The sequence below is a fragment of the Gobio gobio genome, assembly GCF_949357685.1.
Source record: "Gobio gobio genome assembly, chromosome: 10".
In the NCBI taxonomy this organism is placed as follows: Eukaryota; Metazoa; Chordata; class Actinopteri; order Cypriniformes; family Gobionidae; genus Gobio; species Gobio gobio.
Genome location: NC_137116.1, coordinates 33,715,729 through 33,734,870, shown reverse-complemented (window position 1 = coordinate 33,734,870; position 19,142 = coordinate 33,715,729). Strand labels below are relative to the sequence as shown.

At 37.5% G+C, this 19,142-nt stretch overlaps 1 protein-coding gene across 1 annotated transcript in view; it reads left to right on the top strand.

Moving 5' to 3' along the window:
* Positions 1–19,142, top strand: part of hmcn2 (hemicentin 2) — a gene marked incomplete at its 5' end in the record, with an annotated part of 108,223 nt that overhangs the window by 14,032 nt on the left and 75,049 nt on the right. Inside the window, 12 exons of the mRNA XM_079826325.1 lie at positions 5,253–5,424; positions 5,555–5,661; positions 6,913–7,033; positions 7,296–7,559; positions 7,990–8,134; positions 11,377–11,498; positions 13,283–13,555; positions 14,491–14,632; positions 14,948–15,075; positions 16,769–16,882; positions 17,242–17,400; positions 18,732–18,926. Coding sequence (XP_079682451.1) covers positions 5,253–5,424; positions 5,555–5,661; positions 6,913–7,033; positions 7,296–7,559; positions 7,990–8,134; positions 11,377–11,498; positions 13,283–13,555; positions 14,491–14,632; positions 14,948–15,075; positions 16,769–16,882; positions 17,242–17,400; positions 18,732–18,926 — 1,942 coding nt within the window. The remainder of the gene's footprint in view (positions 1–5,252; positions 5,425–5,554; positions 5,662–6,912; positions 7,034–7,295; positions 7,560–7,989; positions 8,135–11,376; positions 11,499–13,282; positions 13,556–14,490; positions 14,633–14,947; positions 15,076–16,768; positions 16,883–17,241; positions 17,401–18,731; positions 18,927–19,142) is intronic.

The following is a 19,142-nucleotide window of genomic DNA, read 5'->3' as shown; positions in this document are numbered from 1 at the left end:
GTCCGCCAAAGGAAACAGTAGCAGCCGCAGACGAGGGGAGCTGTGCTGTTTCTCTGCGAACATGACAGGCGATGGCGAGGCACGCGGGGAAATGACCGGCGTGTGCTCATCAGAGCGCTCCGGGGGCCTCTGGTCGCTGCGTTTCTTCTTACGCGGCTCGAGAGGCTGAGAGCAAGGGACTTATTACTTATTTCTATTTTAATTTATAGAGATGATTTTGTCTTATTTTTAACTTTCTTTTCATCTGTTTTTTAACTTTTAACTTTAGATTTGATTGACGTTGACCCCTTGGGGTCAGACTGAGACCTGTTTGAACAATAGTGAACTTCTCACTGTTCCACAGATTGTTCAGAAATTTGATGTAGCCACAGAAATATGCATGCATTTTTTTAGCTAAACAAAGGAAAATGTCATGTGAATCAATAGAATGGAGGGATGGGATATTTATTAATACAGTATCAATAAAACTTAAACTCCCACAGGTGTTTTCAATCAGACAGACCTAACAGCGAGAGTGTCTGAGCAAGTGTAACTAGATCCAGTCTAGTCTGTATCTCCTGGTCTGTTTTTGTCATAGGTGACCAAAGTCTCGTCTGTAATATGGAGAACCTTTGTGGGCCACCTTTGAGAGAGGAAGAAAAATATATTAACCCCTTATTTGGTGTCACATGAAAAGACAAACAGTGTTAGACATTCTCCAGTAAATAGATGAAAACTAATTTTGAGACTTGTCTTGGTCCCTCCCTACATTAACTCATTTGGCAGATACTTTTATCTAAAGCGAGTTACAGTGCATCCAAGGCACACTTTTTGCTTGTATGTGTGTTTCCTAGGTGTTCCCTATTCTACAGTATCTTTCCAGTAGAGCATTAAAGGGGCATTAGACCCAAAAACTCATCCTTTCCTCATCTTCAAGACTTTCAAACCTGTAAGACTTTCTTTTTTCTGTTGAGCACAAAAGAAGTAATGTTAATGAATGTACTTGCTGCTCTTTACCACATAATTAAGGCAAGTCATTTCACTCTGCGGCCATCTTTGAAATGCCTCTCAAGCAGCTATTTCAGTCATGCAAGTACAGCTCCAAATTCGCCAAAGCTGTTCACCAAGCTTATGATTAAATTTCATATTTGAAATCACCAATGAAATCTGACAACAGCTGTCTCATAAATTTTGTTTCTAAACGCTCAAATCATAACAGAAAAACAGCATTTTTAAAGTAAATGGGGGCCGTCAAAATAATAAAAAATCGACTTAAATTCCTGGTATTTTTCTCAAACGTGGCTCCAGACGACTGGTATCATATCGCATGATTCACATGGACTACTTTTATGATACTTTTGCTTTTTTGTCATTTACTTGTCCCCATTCACTTTCATTTAACGGATATGAGCTGATTCTTGAACATTTCTCCTCCTGTGTTCCATGGAGGAACTAGTCATTCAGGTTCGGAACCACATGAGTGTGAGTAATTGATGACTTAATTTATTATTTATTATTTATTTTTAGATGAACTGTCTGTCTGTTTTCATGTTTTGTATTGTTTGATTTAGCTTTCCTGTTCTGATTCAGTGTTTGCTGATAAGCTGTGGGGGAGTACTCTGTGTGTTTCGACCGCAGGGACCAAGGTCTTAATTAAGTTCCGGGTAAAAATTTCCCCCTCAGAAAGTCCCTGTTTGCAAGGTAGTACTTTTTCAGAGTTCAGGGACTTTCAGGGCTGGGACTTAGGTGCTGAACATGCTGATTGGTTGAGTTCACACAGCATTTGGTTGACTCCAAGCAGCATTTTATTTCAACCACCATTTTTAAAAGTCTGTTGCAGTGCATGCCGTAAGAGTTGTTTGCTATTCCAATCAACAATGGAGTTTAAAAAATACAACCGATGGACCGACGTCGAGGTTCAAGCTTTATTACGCTTATATGCGGAGGTAGAAATCAAGAGGGAACTGGAAAGTCAGTCCAATGTCACTGGACTTTAATCTTCACAGTACTTCAGACCATGATGGAACGCAGACAGCAACAGGTCTGGGGGGAAAAAAGTTCCTGGGACAAATTGTTCCCGGTCATTTCGGTGGATACGCGGCTTTAGTTTCTAAATTTGGTTCTATTCTCCTCTGTTCCCTGCCTTTTGATTTCCCTGCACTGTAAACTCGAATAAGTTGGCAAAACTCAAAAAAATTTAGGCAATCGGTTACATCAATTTTTTTTACTTTTTAATTGCTCTTAACTTAAAAAAATGAGTAAGCTAATTCATAAATTTCAATTAAAATTATCAACTTAAATATTGTTTGTAGTGGAAACTTACTTACTGTAACTAGATTATTCAATAAATGTTACTTTGCTAATTGGTAACACAATGCTTTGATAGCATTAGCTTACTGAAAGAGAACAGCAATATAGAACATTTAACATACTGTATATCTGTTCTCAAATTAAGCTCATGCTCCACTCGTCACCATGATGGTAAACCCCCAACAGAAATTCTTCTAAACTAACATAGCAAAACATGAAACACTACTAAATCTCCCACTTAACATTAATCTTGCACAAGAAAATGATATAACACTTTGAACATTTACTCTTCCTTTTACGTGTCATGGCATGCTGGGAAATAGAAATCCCAGCCCAGTTTCTACACGGTCTAACTACAACTTGTCACATATTGACCCTTTTTAACGCACAGGGTACCCCTTTAGCATCAGAAAATGATGCACAGGGTAGTCCATTAATTTCAGTTGACGCAGTTGGTCACGAGACATACGAGAGCCAATGCAATTTCACTATCAAAGCTGACAATGTTTCTTCTGCTTGCATTTTTTGATTGTGATCTTTGGAGACGCAGATTGCTTTTGGGGATTTCCTTCACACAAATCAATCGCTTGGCCTCAGAACACTTGGAATATTTGTACTTTTTGAATAAATTGTGCCTGCAGTCGGCTATATGTGTTTTATATCAGATAATACACACATGGGTAGGTTTAGGGATGGGGTTTGGTATAGCGTAAATAACAAATAAATACTATAAATGAATGGAGCACCCTGCACATCGAAAAATGATGCTAAAGGGGTTCCCTGTTCGTTGAAAAGTGACGGCGAAGGGTCCTGACCAAGCGTCAATATATGACGAGTTGGGAGTGAGACCAGGTTGCCAGTTTCAGTTCAATTTAAGTTTGTCTAAATTAAAAGAAACAAGTTACTAAAAGTCAAAACAATTTGGTGTGTTGATTATTATAGATTAAAGTCTGTTCGAGTACCTCCGTCGTCATGCGCTTCATTACAGCCACCCAAATGGACACTGTCCCTTTAAACCATCAGTTATACAAACAGTGTGGGTGCTAAGTTGGAATTCAGCTGATCCTCAGCTGACCTCCACATCCTTTTCACATCTCTGCTTCCCGACCAACACTCCTCCACAACTAATCTTTGAAACATGACAGTTCAACTTCCAGAGGAAGCCAGTCTGTTGCCTCCCATTAAGGTTCGTCACACTGGATTTGGTTTCAGTGTCGTTTTGACTATGATGTTCTCTTTTAGGGGGGTACCTTTCAAACCTTTCCGGGACACACACATGCCGTTATCTGAACATGGTTGACCTTATATTCCTCTGCTGCGGCCTTTTTGTCTATTATCTATTACTAGTTTAATCTTCCCGACTCCCATGAGGCATCCACTGAAACAGACACTGGTTTGAGGCAGATGTAGGTCATTGGTGAGCTTTTTGCTGCTCTGTGGGGGATAGTTGCACATGTGGCACTCATTACAGCTGTTTCCAGTTGTAAACTCCGAAAGGAACCAGCTGCCGTCTGCAGCCAAAGAGAGTGAGAGAGATCTAGAGAGAAAGAAGTAGGGGAGAATCTGAGTAATGAAATTATCAAAGGCTACACTCGCTCCAATTTTCTCTCTCATACCTAAATATATAAAGATGTGTTAAATAAGTGTCACTCTCGTGGGCTTACTGAAGAGATGTTTTCGTTCAGTGGTATGGACTCAGAGCAGCCATTATGTCTGTACTCAATACATAAAGGTCAGAACAAATACACACAGCTGCCTCTAAAGGAGTTAATGGCTGAAATCTAAAAATGCTAAGTGAGCAAATGGTTTCCTTTAGTTGTTTGTCTTATGCTAATTAATCAACACCCTCGTGTCCATTTCCTTTATCAAATTCTCCATGACAATGATCTTTACTTGATGTGTACCTAGTAAAATCCCACGGCGAATTATCCACTAAGGGGCATAGAGATGGTGTTAGGTGTAAATGAGTTCTCACAAGTCATTCAGACAGTTGTTCAATCAGATAATGGACCTAAATTCGCACTACCGGCACCTCCTGGTGCACATTCAGCTTCTTTTTTTTATTCATGCAGTATTTAAAGGTTAGCTCAAAAATGACTTTCCCGTCATCATTTACTCACCATCATGTTGTTCTAAACCTGTATGACTTTCTTTCTCTTGTGTAACACAAAATTAAAAGATGCAAGGCCCATAAAAGAATCAGAAACAGAAGACTTCGTTTGAGTCCGTTCTTCACACAAAGCTATCATATGACTTCAGAAGCATATGGACCATTGGATGATACTTTTATGCTGCTTTTTTGTTTATTTTGTGATCCATGAAAAAAGTAATACAGGGTTGGAAAGGCATGAGCGTGAGTAAACGATGACAGAACTTTCATTAATTTTTGGTGAACTTTCTTTGTAAGCCGTCCATGTCTATTTTTGATGATGTTTGTCATCTGGAAAGGTTTCAGAATGACTAATGCATTACCTGAACTTTTTGCCATGCACTGTAAATATATATCTACTGTGATCTTCTCTGTGATCGTCTAGGGTGAACAGCAGTCCTTTACTGTTTGTTCTGCTCTTTGATAAATTTATAGCTTGTCAGTCCTGGAATAGTTTGCATTCTCTCTCTGATAGATGATCTGATCTCATTTCCTCACTGTTTAATAAGGATCTGCTTGTGACATACCTCTATGAGACAGTCTGCATGAACAGAGATGATGTCACTGGGATCCTATCTTGCCTGCATTTCCCGTCTTTGAATGGATTCATTTCAGAGCTTTTGGTCATAGACATGACTTTCTTTCTTATGTATTTCTTATGTTTCTTATGTAGATATTTAGGGGAATGTTTAAGCTGCTCTTTTCCATAGAGTGGGAGTGAATGGAGACCACAGCTGTCCTTCAATATTGTAATTTTCTTTTTTACACCATGAAACCTCTTCTCTACTTTTGACAATTTATTCATTTTGTTTAGGTTCTTAAATGGGTTGAGGAAACTGTCCAGGCCATGAAGGTCCACCTTCTTTCGTCCGACCATGAAACTGCCCAGGAGACCCTGTGGGAGGTGCCCTTTGACCCCAGTTTAAAAGAAGTCACTGTGTCATTGAGTGGTCCAGCACCTCAAATTGAGCTCAGAGACCCTCTTGGTAGGAACATGCTATTGTTTTCTATTGAATGGTTGATCATGCCTTCTCACTAAAAGGAGTATAAATTATTGTACTTTGCAAAGGACTGCTGTTACCAAACCTTTTTAAATTGTTATCTAAATTATTATAGGCCGTATAGTTGGAGAGAGGCAGGGTCTAACAGAACTGCTCAACATCCCAAACTCAGCACGGGTGGTCAACCTGAAGAACCCTCGACCTGGACCATGGACATTAAAGGTAACACCTAAAAGCTTTGAACAGTGATACTAGATCATATTTGAAAAATTAGGTACACTATATTGCCGAAAGTATTGGGATTTAGGTGTTCCAATCACTTCCATGGCACCTAGGCATGCAGACTGCTTCTACAAACATTTTTGAAAGAATGGATGGCTCTCAGGAGCTCAGTGAATTCAAGCATGGTACCGTGATAGGTTGCCACATGTGCAATAAGTCCACCATTTCCTCACTACTAAATATTCCACGGTCAACTGTTAGTGGTATTATAATAAAGTGGAAGCAATTGTGAACAACAGCAACAACTAAGCCACAAAGTGGTAGGCCATGTAAAATCACAGAGTGGGGTCAGCGCATGCTGAGGTGCACAGTGCGCAGAAGTCGCCAACTTTCTGCAGAGTCAATAGCTACAGACCTCCAAACTTTGTGTGGCCTTCAGATTAATGGGTTTGCATGGCCGAGCAGCTGCATCCAAGCCATACATCACCAAGTGTAATGCAAAGCGTCGAATGCAGTGGAGCAGTGGAGACGTGTTCTCTGAAGTGATGATTCACTCTTCTCTGTCTGGCAATCCGATGGATGAGTCTGGGTTTGGCGGTTGCCAGGTGAACGGTACTTGGCTGACTGCTTTGTGCCAAGTGTAAAGTTAATTGGAGGGGGGATTATGGTGTGAGGTTGTTTTTCAGGGGTTAGGCTTGGCCCCTTAGTTCCTGTGAAAGAAACTTTTAATGCCTCAGCATAGCAAGATATTTTGGACAATTTCATACTCCCAAGTTTGTGGGAACAGTTTAGGGGTGGCCCCTTCCTGTTCCAACATGACTGCGCACCAGTGCACAAAGCAAGGTCCATAAAGACATGGATGAGCCAGTTGGGTGGGGAGGAACTTGACTGGCCTGCACAGAGTCCTGACCTCAACCCGATAGAACAATTTTGGAATGAATTAGAGCGGAGACTGCGAGTCAGGCCTTCTCGTCAAACATCAGTGCCTGACCTCACAAATGCGCTTCTAGAAGAATGGTCAAAAATTCCCATAAACACACTCCTAAACCTTGTGGAAAGCCTTCCTAGAAGAGTTGAAGCTATTATAGCTGGAAAGGGTGGGTCAACTCCAAATTAAACCCTACGGATTAAGAATGAGATGTCATTAAAGTTCATGTGCATGTAAAGGCAGACATCCTTTTGGCAATAGAGTGTAAATACACAACAGATCCTTCTGTCAAATGATTAAAACATGCCTTTTCTCTTGTCTAGGTGGGATGCAGTGGGAGACACACACTCAGGGTAACAGGTGTGAGCAACCTGGACTTCAGGGCAGGTTTCTCTAGTATACCTGTCACAGAGTTCAGTAGGACCAGAGAGAGACCTATTAAAGGTATTATTACTTCACCATTTGGTACATCACCCTTTTCTAGTGATGGATGCTGGAGTGATAGCATACAAATATTTATATATATTGTATTTATAATAATTCATTATATTTTAAAATGTTAAAAAATAATTTAATAATTGCTCCAGCCATGTTTTGATGGAAAAGGGATATTAGCCTACTCAGTTTGTGCCAGAACTTGCTCATGGCTGCACTTGCCTTAACTGTATTAAGAATTATAGATCAAAAATATCCCATTTTCCTCCAGGTGTTCCAGCTCATGTGATTCTGAAGTGTTCAGGTCTGAAGCCTCCTGGTCTGGTTACAAATATGGAGTTAGTGTCTTTAGGGGGGCGCTCGTTGCGTACCATTCCTGTGCCTTTGCCGGGCGATGGAGGCGATGGAGGTATTTGGAGCATCCCGCAGTTTCGAACACCCTCTCAGAGCTTCTTCCTCAAAGTGTCTGGAAATGATGGAGAAGGCTACAACTTTCAGAGACTGTCTAGTGTGTCATATACCAACATCATCCCAGGTGAGTCTCTTTCAACATCTCATGTTAGTGTCTTTTTTATTTAGCGTTTTGTTTTGCTTTGCTTTGCTTTGTTTTTTGTTTTGTTTGCATTTAAGTTACATTCAAAATTCACTGGACTCAGTTTGAACTTTAAACAGTTTAAACTGTATAAATACTTACATTTTTTTTTTTCTCTCATTTTATTTATTTTCTTTTCTTTTCTTTTCAATTTTGTTTTGTTTTGTTTGCATTTAATTTGCATTCAAAATCCTCTGGACTCAGTTTAAACTGTTTAAATACTTTTTTTTCCTTTTCATTTAGTTTCTTTTTTGTTTAGTTTAGTTTAGTTTAGTTTGTTTTATTTCTTAAGATGACATTGTTTATGTTAGGGTTTGTTGTTAACCCAGCTGTGATGATCCAGTTTAACCTTTAACCTCCTCTCGCCCTACAGAGCCTCCACTGCTGAGTATGCCCACTGTGATAAGAGGGTTCTACATGCAACCTGCTACGATTGACTGCTCTGTGGAGAGTGACCTGCCCTATAAACTGAGATTCATCAAAGGTGGAAGAACAATAGGAGAGGAAAGAACCTATGAGTGAGGCTCTTCTCAAATATTATATTTTTTCAGTTTCAGTTTCTTTTGTACTTCCCATTTTTTCTTATTTTTTGATTAGTTTTAGGTATTGTTAATAATCAAAATATTAACCTAGCATGAAAAGTAGCTAGTTTTAAGCACCAACTTTTTGGGACTTTATCTTATTCCCCGTATCCCCCAGAGTAAGATAAGTCCATACATACCATTCTCATCTCTGTACGTGCCATAACGCTGTCTGACGCACCCACCGCTAGCCTAGCTTAGCACAAAGACTGGAGGTAAACGGCTCCAGCTAGCCTACTGCTCAATAAGTGATAGAATAACACCACACATGGGGTAAAAGGCTCACCAGGATGGGGCAAAAGGCACACAGTATTGATACAAATAATTTCGCTAAAATAATACGTTTTTAATAATGTCGAAGTTAATACTTGTTCAAAACAATCACTTTAGCAAAGTTTGAGCTATTTTCCGTTTATTTTGATGAATAAAAGATTTTTTTTAATCAATAAATATGCTTTCATTAAAATATGTTAATAGAGAAATATATCTGAAAAATATAGAAACAAAATCATTTAAAAAAGTAAAGATTCTGAAAGCATTGAAGGAGATCCCATAATAATTTAATATAGATTTACAGTAGTAACAATACATTATATTTTATTATATGATATGATTAATATCACATTTTTAAATATGATGGTTTCATTATAAATATGGTGATTATCTCTAAGGTGGACACCCAACTTAATATATGATATTTACAATCTGAATCGAACCATGTCATGTCAACAAATGGTAAAGTCAGCCAGCTGTTTATTATCATGTTAAATATAGTGCCTTTTGCCCCAACAGCAGGGGTGCCTTTTACCCCAAAAACCATACTTTTACATATTCTTCCGTTATTGAAAAACTGTTGCTTTAATTACATTGAACAAAACTGACACATTAACAAGACCTTTGTTTAAAAATATATTCAATAATTTTAGCGATTCTTATTTGCTACTTAAATCTAAAAAAAATTTAAAACATCAAATATTAGATCAAATGAGTGCAGAATCAAATTTTTGCTGCTGTCTGTGATCGCGTCAAAGATCAGACAAATTTCCATGTGCATCTTGAAAAGCGGATGTTTTGGAAAGTGCTGAGGCAAGTTTTTTTGCCATCGAGTGGTTTAGAGGAAAATAAAATCAAAGAAGCCTTTTACCCCGTGGAGCCTTTAGCCCCTTTGTACCCTATAGTTACATTGTGTACTAAGACCGACGGAAAATGAAAAGTTGCGATTTTTTTAGACTGATATTGTTAGGAACTAGACTCTCATTCCTGCGTAGTAATGATGAAACTTCGCTGCCGTACCATGGGTGCAACGGCAGAATGATATTACGCAGCGCCTGAAAATAGGCTAACTTCCGTCAACATAACCGGTGTGACAACCTGCTTGCACAGAGAGCGTGCTGGGCACTATTTTCAGGTGTATAGCATATAGTATAGTTCCTAGCTATATCGGTCAAAAAAATCGCAACTTTTCATTTTCCGTCAGTCTTAGTACACGATGTAACTACACACATCACAACATGTAAATAGTAAAATTTGGGTGTTATTTTAATCACTTCTTGAGCAGTAGGCTAGCTGGAGCTGTTTACCTCCAGTCTTTGTGCTAAGCTAGGCTAGTGGTGGGTGCGTCAGTTATGGCATGCACAGAGAGGAAAATGGTATGTGTGGATTTATCTAACTCTGGGGGATACGTTGAATAAGCTAAAGACCCAAAAAGTCAGCGTGTTCCTTTAAAATTTTATTTTTGGCCTGGCCAACCTCAGAGGTCTTGATCTTCCTGAGCAAACAATTAAAATCATACAACAATGCCATCCAGCTGTCGTAAAATGTAGTATGATCTCTTGGGGTTGACATTTTAAAGCACCTCCTTTCAGACCATTTGTTTTAAAAGGAAAAAGTCACTCTTGAAGCTGTTGGAAAATGGCACGTTTCGTCTCCCACACTTCCCATTCCCATGTATTTCCTCCTCTCTTGCTATTCTCTTCTTCGCATATCTCCTCCTTCTCTATCTCTCTAATTCCAAACATGTACAAACACTTTTGCAGGCATTCTCTCCTGTGATATGGCCTTAAGTAAGCATAATGGAGCAGATGTTAAAGTGAACATCTGTTGGACAATTTTTTTGCTCCGTTTGATACCGTGTGCTGACACGGGGCATTCATTTACAGTCGAAATTCAAACCTAACCCAATAAGGATTTGTGAGATTTCATTGACATATCAATCTTGGAATAAATATGAACAGCAGGTTTTGTGTATTGCACTGCACTCTAAAAAAAAGGTTCTATATGGCACCAAAAATGGTTCTTGGCTCGTAATCATAGGGGAACCTTTTTAAGTGCTATACAGCACCAATTTTGGTGCTTCAGTGGTTCTTCAGAGGTTCTTCTGGTGCTAAGGTGCTAGATTGTGCTAGATTGGCGGTTCTAAGGTGCTATATAGCACCTCTGAAGAACCGCTGAATAACCACTGAAGCACCAAAATTGGTGCTATAAAGCACTTAAAAAAGGTTCCCCTATGATTACGAGCCAAGAACCATTTTTGGTGCCATATAGAACCTTTTTTTTTAGAGTGTGTACAGTGTACAAGCACGGAGGAGCTCGGAGACATAAAAGGAAGAGTGACGACAGTGAAGGATGGGAGAAGACCAGGCCTGGACTTTATGTTGTGTTTTGTTTTAGGTTTTATTATGTGTGTGCGCGGCAGTCGTCCGTGAGGGGCTGCTGCTTTTATTTTCATTTTGTTTATTTATTTGATTAAAGTCTTGTAAACGTTCGCCGGTTCCCGCCTCCTTCTTCCCTGAACAAAGCACGCACAAAAGAAAGTCATCATGAAAAATGAAAGAAAACGTTTGTTTTTTTTTTTCCTATAAAGGGCACTCTGTTTTGAATTACTTTTTGAACATGAAATAATGTTGACTTATATAAGGTATTCTGTGCAAGCTAGTTGTTAGTGACATCAGACTATCTTTTTTCTTCCTTCCTTTCACCTGCTACCATCTGTGTGTGCTTAAATATGTTCATATCATTTGTAATCATTCTGTAACACTATATTTTCAGTAATTCTTTCCATTCTTTACCTCACTGTTACGCATAAAGTGAATTTCTGAGTAGGCTAAATGCATGTTTGTGATCAAAGGCTGCACTTTTGGACTCATCACTTAAACCTGCTAATTTTTTTGTAATTGAAGGTCTTCAGTTAAAGCATCATGGGAAATTCCAAATGCGTCAGGCAATGATGAGGGAGCATATGAATGTGTGGCCCAGAGCACTGCAGGCATGGGACGAGCTCTCACGCAACTCACTGTTAGAGGTATTGCATGGATACACACACTTTACATATTTTTTTCTGCACCATACACAGTCTTGTCTTCACACCCACACCCTCAAACCTGGATTATACTTCACACGTCCACACAAGCACAAGGATGAAGTGCCAAAAGTGCCATCATGCAGTGCTTCACAGTGCTCCATTTTGGACCATCGTGCACAGTTGGATTGTGCAACACAATCCCTCACTGCCAAAAAAATCCTTCTTTTTTATAATCTTGTTTTCCAGTAAAATATTTAAACATTTATATTTTAATATAAATATTTGTTTTATTAATTGTATTTAAAAATATATCTAAAATATTATTAAATATTTATATTTAAAATATTTTTAAATATTAAACATATTTTAACTTAAAAGAAGACATTCAGAACCAGCTTTGTGTAAGTTTTCAGAAATATATAATATAGTGTATATATCTTGAATTCAATTTATTCTTCCACATTTACTAATTTATTTTTCTTGGTTAAGAGGGTGAAAAGATTTACCTCAATAAATAAATACAACAAATAAAAGTGAAATAAATATTAAATATTTTATTTTAAAGTTTTGATTATTTTTTTTTTTTTTTTAATTGAGGTTACAGCTAAATTCAGCTATTTTATATGTGATTTGTTATATGTAATAATGTAAAAACAAAAAGACAACGGAAATTGTTTTAATAAATGTATTATTATAAAATAAATGTGAAATATTAAATATGTGAAATAAATATTAAAATAAAGTTATTGATATAAAATGAATAAATGTATGTAATATGTTCAATTTGAAATATTATAAAATATATAAAATATATATGTGGAAAATTAAAGGAAATGTATGTAATATTGTGGCCAAAACTGGTACTGCAATCACTTTCAAATGTGACTCGAGGTTGCCAGATAAGCTGCAGGATCCAGCAGGAATGTAGGCTGCTATACAAGGAGCTTCCAATGGCAAGTGACGAGTCCTACACAGCAATTTTTTTTCCATTGTTACAACGTTTTTCTGATTCATAACGAGGTCTTTTAGGTTTTGTGAAGTTTTATTTTTTATCCAAAAAGTTTGTAGCTGCAGCTGTGGTAAGTAGAGCAGAGCTGGCAACCCGGATGCCGAAACACTACTGACTTTGTGATTGGTAGATAGGTGGAGGGTGGCGCTTCAGGCCAAAACACAACATGTCAACATCAACATCAGTTGAGGGCTGCAACTTCACATTTAAATGACAATATCCTGGCCGGACAACTGTTGTCAGTGATATAAGTATTTGAAATTAACATGATTTCTTAACGTCTAGTGACATATCAGGGCCATTTTATGATTAATTGAAATACATTTCTTACATACAGTTCCTTTAAATATATTTAATAAATATAAAATATTAAAATAATAAAAGAACATTAATTTTTTTCCCTGGCTAGGGTAATGTAAAAATACTATTTTTAACAGCTGTTTCTTGCTGATTAAGCAAATATTTTCTGCGCACTACCTTCTGTTGTAGTTCAATGTGGAACATGTCAAGTATAAATGCCTCTTGAGCATTTTAAACTGAGTGCACAGTCTGCACAGAGTCATGTGAAAGTATAAACAAGGCTTCAGCTTGAGGGTGTAATCTCCACAATTGAAGGATATTGTAAATGAGAAAAGCTTTTTGCAATGGAATTGTAAGTCACAGCCAAAAGTATTGTATTTGACTACCATGGTAACATTAAACTGAGAGATTTGTTGCCTCACATACATATTTTAATGTCTATTTAAGCATTTCATCATTGTTTCTTTTAATGTAGAGCCCCCTCCTGTTCTGCATCCTCCTGTGAATGTGACTTCATCCCCGGGTACAGTGGCAGTGCTGTCCTGCCAGGTTCAAGGCTCTGTGCGGCATAATCTGACCTGGTATCGGGCTGGTAGTGCTTTATCATCCCACTCAGGAAGGGTGAAAGTACTGGCCAATTCCTCTCTGGAGATCAACTGGGTTCGCACCCAGGACGCTGGACCGTACCAGTGCAGAGCCACAAACGCCCATGGAGAGAGTCAGGCTGTCGTATGGCTGGTGGTCCTAGGTATTCTGCACCACCTGGTCAAACACTCAGCTCCTGCGGCCTCATGAGTCCTACCGTCATGTGTTTTCCATTACAACCCTCCAAACCACAGCGCAAGTTCTACACAGCCAGCAAGATTGAGCCCTGCATGTTTTGAATAAGCAAGATTAATGTGATATTAGATTGGCGGTTCCTTTTGGAGACAAATATCCGAACAAATCGATGAAGTGTATCTTACTGTGAGCAACTTTCAACATGTGCAGTTAGACTTCCACCATTATTATACCATTATATTGCGTGTGGAGTTTTCATTATCCATTTTGCCATGTCTGCAGTCTGAAAGGTTTTGTGCCAGGTTATGTGTAGGGATAGTTCACAAAAAATTATTTACTTATTACCTCATGCCATTCCAAACCTGTTTGCTGTTATTTTTTTCTTTTGAATACAAAAAAAGTTTTATATATATATATATATATATATATATATATATATATATATATATATATATATATATATATATATATATATATATATATATATATATATATATATATATATATATATATATATATATATATATATATATATATATATATATATATATATATATATATATATATATATATATATATATATATATATATCCATCTATCCATACATACATAAACTTGAGGCTTTTTGATGGATTTGGCGATGATTTTTCTCTTCTAGTTATATATTAAAAGAATTGGAAATTCTGAATGGTGTACATCATTCATCATACTATGAACTGTTACAGAAAGTAATATAAAGATTCTTTAAAAATTCTTCTTTTATGTTCCATGGAAAAAAACAACAGCAAATTGGTTTGATTTGGAACGACGTGGGTGGGTAAATAATGAAAGAATGTTCATTTTTGGACAAACTATCCCTTTAAGTACAGAATGATTCACAGTTTATTTCTGTTTCCTTTACAGAGGCACCATCTGTGGTTGTCTCCCCTCAGACACAAAGCTTCTCTCTGGGTGCAGAAATCCGCATCTCCTGTTTGGCATCTGGATCTCCTCCTCCGAAGGTTTTATGGAGCCATGGCAACATCTTTCTGTTCAACCACCATCGGTAGTCAACCAGCTCCTCCTCCCTCCTCTCACTATACATCTACCCACACTGTTTGAGATGGCTATTTTTATCTACTTTCCTAAAATGGATAATTTATATTTAATTTCAGTTTGAATAAACTGACCGCAAACCATTAACAGTCTGAGATTTGGTCAAGACATCAGAATAAATCTGGCGTCGATGCTGTGATCAGTCAGAAGTCAGTTTGATGGAAAGAAAACACTGTTCAGTTTGAAAAGTGTTAAACACAATGGTCTGTAATATAATCATTACATCAGCAGTCTTTGGTTAATATAACATTGGCTGTGCTTTCAGAATGAGCATCTCTGAGTCTGGCATGCTGACAATCAGAGGAGCTGTCCCTGAGGATGCTGGGAACTATACGTGCCTGGCCAACAACGAGGCTGGCACTGCCTCTCAGTCTGTTACCGTCAGTTATGCAGGTGCTGGAGTCAGTGGCTCTGTTGATGAAATGATTGTACATAGTAAATCATTCTTATATAATGTTGTCATTTTGAGTTAGAGATTGAATATATAACTGACAATAACTTTTATAGTGACACGACAGCATGCATTAAAATGAAATGAGATTACAGGTGTTGGCAGGCATATCAAATACAATACACCAAAAGGTTGTATAGCTGCTTCTGTTAAACAGTTTGGCACTCAATTCTTTCTGTGGAATTTTGTCAAGCCTCAGAATGTCATAGTTAAATCTAATGGCATACTCAACTCAACTCAACTCAATTCCTGTGTTGGCAAAGCTGAATTTTTCAGCAGCCATTACTGTAGTCTTCACTGTCACGTGATCCTTCAAAAATCTGATTGATGCTCAAGAAACACTTCTTATTATTTTCAATGTTGAAAATGTTATGCTTAATATTTTTGTGGAAACTGTGATAAATACTTTTCAGGAAAAGGAATAGAAAGTTCATAAGAACAGCATTTTTTAACTGAAATCTTTCGTAACATTATAAATGTGTCATTTTGGATCAATTAAATGCATTCTTGCTGAATAGAAATATTAAGCAGAAAGTATATCTTGCGTACGCATACAAAAACAAAATATGAGTCGAGTGCACAGCCTTGCAAAGTATACTTCTTTTGACTTGTACACGTACACAGGCGTTCGGCACATGCACAGTTTTGAGCAAAGTACATGCGGTTACAAAAATCTGACGGTGCGCGTTCAGTACACGCATACTCAGTTGACGAAATTCGCATCATGCGCACTGTGTGCTGACGCTCGCATATGCGTAAAAAGTGAAGCATACTTTGGCCATTATGTTGCAATTTATTTTACAGTATGTGTACTTACCTAAGAAAATACTAGGTAATATAAGGTAACTACATGGGTCAAGGTTAGGTTCAGGGTTAGTACCTAGTTATTACACAGTTATTGTAATTACTATAATAAGTACATAGTATGTACATGGGAAACAGGACTGTAAAATAAAGTCATACCATTTCTTTAAAAAGAAAAAAATATGAAGAAAGAAAAATTTCCTGGATGAACCAGAATGAACATCATTTTTTATTTTTTAAGTCTTTTTCTTGATTTATTATTAGGTCAGACTGCAAAATTTGTAGATATTTTTCAACACAAAAAATGTAAAAATACCAAACGGGTCACACTTTAGTACAATTCTCATTATTACCTAACTATTAACAACAACTTTTAACTCAATAAACTCCTAATTACGGCTTATTAATAGTAAGCAGGGTTAAGTTTAGGTATTGAGTAAGATTAGGGATGTAGAATATGGTCATGCAGAATAAGGCATTAATATGCGCTTTATAAGTACTAATAAACAGACAATATCCTAGTAATATCAACGCTAATAACCAACTAAGTAATAGTGAGAATTGGACCCTAAACTAAAGTGTTATCACAAAATATTTTTGGACATGAATTACAATTGCAATGTGATAGGATCATGTGACAAAAATGTAGCATATTTCTGTTTTAAATATTTATAATAGAACAATGCCTGTTTCACTTAATATTTTAAGCATACTCTGCACTTTTAGTAAGCAGTTAGCAAGAATTCTGAACATAAGCAGAGATTTAAATGATATCTGTCAGGTAGTAGTGAATGCTAGGTTTAATTATTCTCTCTCTTGTTGTTGTCTCAGAGCCTCCGAGCATCTCAGTGGTACAGCAGGTGGTGATGGTCGTTGCTGGTGAAGATGCCATTCTAGAATGTCGGGCCACTGGTACTCCTCTTCCCTTAGTAAAATGGCAAAAAGGTAAACACTGCCCCTAAGGATAATAGCTGGGCCTTCAAGACAGCTTTCCTCTTTTTACATTTTTGTTGTAGTTGTTGTTGTTTTTTGTTGAAAACTGTCATAAAAATGTAGCTGATAAAATAACATTTAATAGCAATAATGTGCAGACTGACGAAAATGTGTCGAACTTTAACCAAATTAAATGTATAAAAGATTCATCATCAAAATACAACATATCATATGTTATTATTTCTTCATGGTTAAGAGACTGTTATTAATTTTCTGAGTTTTAGAGTCTGTTTAGGATATTTCATTACGTGTATTGGGTTGTTACAGCAACGTTGTATGTTTTCTTTGATTCTTGCACCATCCGTCTTCAGGGGATCTGGATCTGGGAACAGTTCCATTTGCGGAGCAGGATGTCCATCGTGGAACGCTGCGGATCCGCGGGGTTCAGGAACTGGATTCTGGAGAGTATACCTGTGTGGCCTCAAACATTGCCGGGTCCACCTCTGCTGTGGTCACAGTACAGGTGGGAGGTGAGAACAAGACCTCCGCTGCATTACATGCTGATACGATATAAATAATACTGTGCAGTTTATACGGAACAGTTTCATTTTATGTGGGCTTTTATTTATTGAGCTCACTGTCGCACTATTTCTATTGCTTTTCCAAAACTTTGAAGCACATGTAGTTCATTGCATGAACCAGAAGCCAACGGAACTATCTGATTTTAAGCAGAACACACCCGTAAGCTCATGGGCTTCTAAACCGCAAGTGGAAATGTTCCCCCACTCTTTTGCAGCGTGTGAAATTTGGAGAGCGAAATTTGGTTTCAACTTGATATTTGGGAATGTGTCTTTAACAGGACTTTTAACAGCTCCTGACAGCATTCTCAGACTCTCAGTAGCTCATGGCCAGTTTATGAGTATGCTTAAATGATCCAGAACAGGATCATAACTTTGTATAGGCCTGGCCTTAAAGGTAAACTGTGTCATTTATGTGCCACTAGCATCATTAAGTGTATTGAACAAATAATGATAGAAATTTTGATTGTTCCCAGAACCCTCACTCTTTCTGCCATTGACAAACAGAGAGTCCCGCTCCCAAACTAACACCATTGGTTGAGACATCAACCTACAGATGTCGTATTTAAAGTTGTTTCTGCGTATTAAACTGGAATGGAAGAAAATATTTTAACATCGTATAAATGACACTCTTCAGCTTTAAGTCATTATTACTATCCCACATATAATGTATGTGGAAAAAGGAAAAATATGTTGGAAATCAAGTTGTTCAGTGGAATGTTGGTTGTAAAGCTTATTTTTTTCCATCTGCATATGATTCACTTTGTTCTCTAATTCAGGAGTTTTCACACTTTATGTTTTCTAATGCCAAGGAACCCGAAATATGATTATGTCTCCTTTATTTTAAAAAATAAAAACGGCTAGACATAAAGACCCATTTTTACTGTGTATGAAAAACACAAAGCATGATATTATTGACAACATGTTGGCCTAAAGCCAAAACAAATTATTTAAATATGATTTATATAGAAAATATTTTCTTTGTTAGATTAAAAGCATATTTTCCCTACCCAATATTACCCTAAAAGACAAATATTTCCAATTAATTATTTATGTAGATTATCTTTCATAGTACATATAACTTCAAAGCAGCTTTACAAAACATAGTGGCAGAGGTATGGAAACACTCCTTAGAAAAAGCTATTCTTGAACATTGCAAAGAAGGGGAGCTGAACATTATCAATTATATGTTACAATACATTTTTTTTTCCCTTTTAGCAAACAAACATTTCGTTTTGTTTTGATGGCTTGCTTTTTTATTTTTGTATTCTTTATTTTTGCAGCTGCTCCTACGTTCTCTGAGTCTCCCTTGGACATAACGGCTGCCGTGGGTGATAACATTACTCTACCGTGCATCGCCCGTGGTTTCCCCACACCTTCTCTGACATGGAGACGCCAGGACGGACGACCCATTTTTGGCAAGTCATCTGGAAATGTCGGCACCTCTCAACTGCCTTCGGGTGCCCTTCAGATTCAGAGTGAGTTTCTATATCTGTCTTTATACAGATGTTTAGGGAGGTTGTCTGCTAGCACAATCCCTCCCAGATACCAAACGTGAGGATCTAAAGGACATGGTCCACCCACAGGAGAATAATGAAAATGTTATTTTAGGTGTTGACATGTAGGGGAGGTGGGTCTGAAACCAACTGCTGCGATTGAGGAAATAGAAATAGTACAGCTGAGAGCTTCCTCTC